The sequence below is a fragment of the Mus pahari genome, chromosome 10 (assembly GCF_900095145.1).
Source record: "Mus pahari chromosome 10, PAHARI_EIJ_v1.1, whole genome shotgun sequence".
NCBI classification, from domain to species: domain Eukaryota; kingdom Metazoa; phylum Chordata; class Mammalia; order Rodentia; family Muridae; genus Mus; species Mus pahari.
Genome location: NC_034599.1, coordinates 65,491,428 through 65,492,493, shown reverse-complemented (window position 1 = coordinate 65,492,493; position 1,066 = coordinate 65,491,428). Strand labels below are relative to the sequence as shown.

Below are 1,066 nucleotides of genomic sequence, written 5' to 3'. Positions count from 1 at the left end.
TCACTTTGTAGACCAGGCTGGCCTCGAACTCAGAAATCCACCTGCCTCTGCCTCCCGAGTGCTGGGATTAAAGGCGTGCGCCACCATGCCCAGCTGCTGCTCATAGTAGTCTTAAACTCACGATTTTTCTCTCTCCCTCGGAATTATAGCCATGCACTATCATTCATAACAGAGAAAGTTTTAGACTGAGACAAGTTGACTATTCTTATCTGAAACACTGTTCCACACTTTAGGCTTCAGGTATCTGTAACCACTGTCCCTGTTAGTTTAGAATAGAGGTATTTGCATCCACTTTCCCTGTTGAGCATCCTAACCAAAAACTCTGAAATACACCAAAATCAAAGATTTTGACCACTGATGAGACTCAAACAGTTTTACTTCAGATTTTTGGATTAGGCCTCTTGTTAATTTCCCCTTTTTTTGAAAAATTAGTCATACTTACTTTTTCCACAGAAATCAGTTGTCCATGTAGCTCTGTGCGATGGAGATGTGCAACACATCTGGACACTTCTGTGCTTGAAGACATGGTTACAATGCCATAGCATTTTGCCCCAGGACTTCGAGCATTTGTAACTACCTTTGCACTTAAAACCTGTAAAATTAGATTATACCTGAGAACTGTTCAGCTGTACACATCCCTAAACAGATGAGACTGAGGACTAGGACCACTCAGATTAAAGGATAGTGAAGATACACTATGGGTATCATTCTGTCCACTCATATTTTTGTGACCAAAGTCTACCCTGTAAAGTAATTCCCTTAAATATTTTAAGTACATATTACCCCTACGCAAATATACAGCCCAAACAAACTACATCAATAAAGTAAATAGTACAAAAATGACAAACAGGAAGAAACTGGATTTGGACCAGTGTGCTCATTGTGGGCACAACCTGAATCTCTTATAGACAATATACAGACATGTCTGCAGACACTACAGAAGCCTGTACTCTTTGAGTCACTTTAAATTTCAAAAATGAATAAAGAGAAGGAAAGGAAAGGAAAGGAAAGGAAAGGAAAGGAAAGGAAAGGAAAGGAAAGGAAAGGAAAGGAAAGGAAAGGAAAG

At 39.6% G+C, this 1,066-nt stretch overlaps 1 protein-coding gene across 3 annotated transcripts in view; it reads right to left on the bottom strand.

The window, feature by feature from the left end:
* Positions 1 to 1,066, bottom strand: part of Sltm (SAFB like transcription modulator) — a 48,988-nt gene that overhangs the window by 12,787 nt on the left and 35,135 nt on the right. For all 3 annotated transcript variants that reach the window (XM_021206440.2, XM_021206442.2, XM_029542867.1), the window contains one exon: positions 443 to 592. In XM_021206440.2, coding sequence (XP_021062099.1) covers positions 443 to 592 — 150 coding nt within the window. The remainder of the gene's footprint in view (positions 1 to 442; positions 593 to 1,066) is intronic.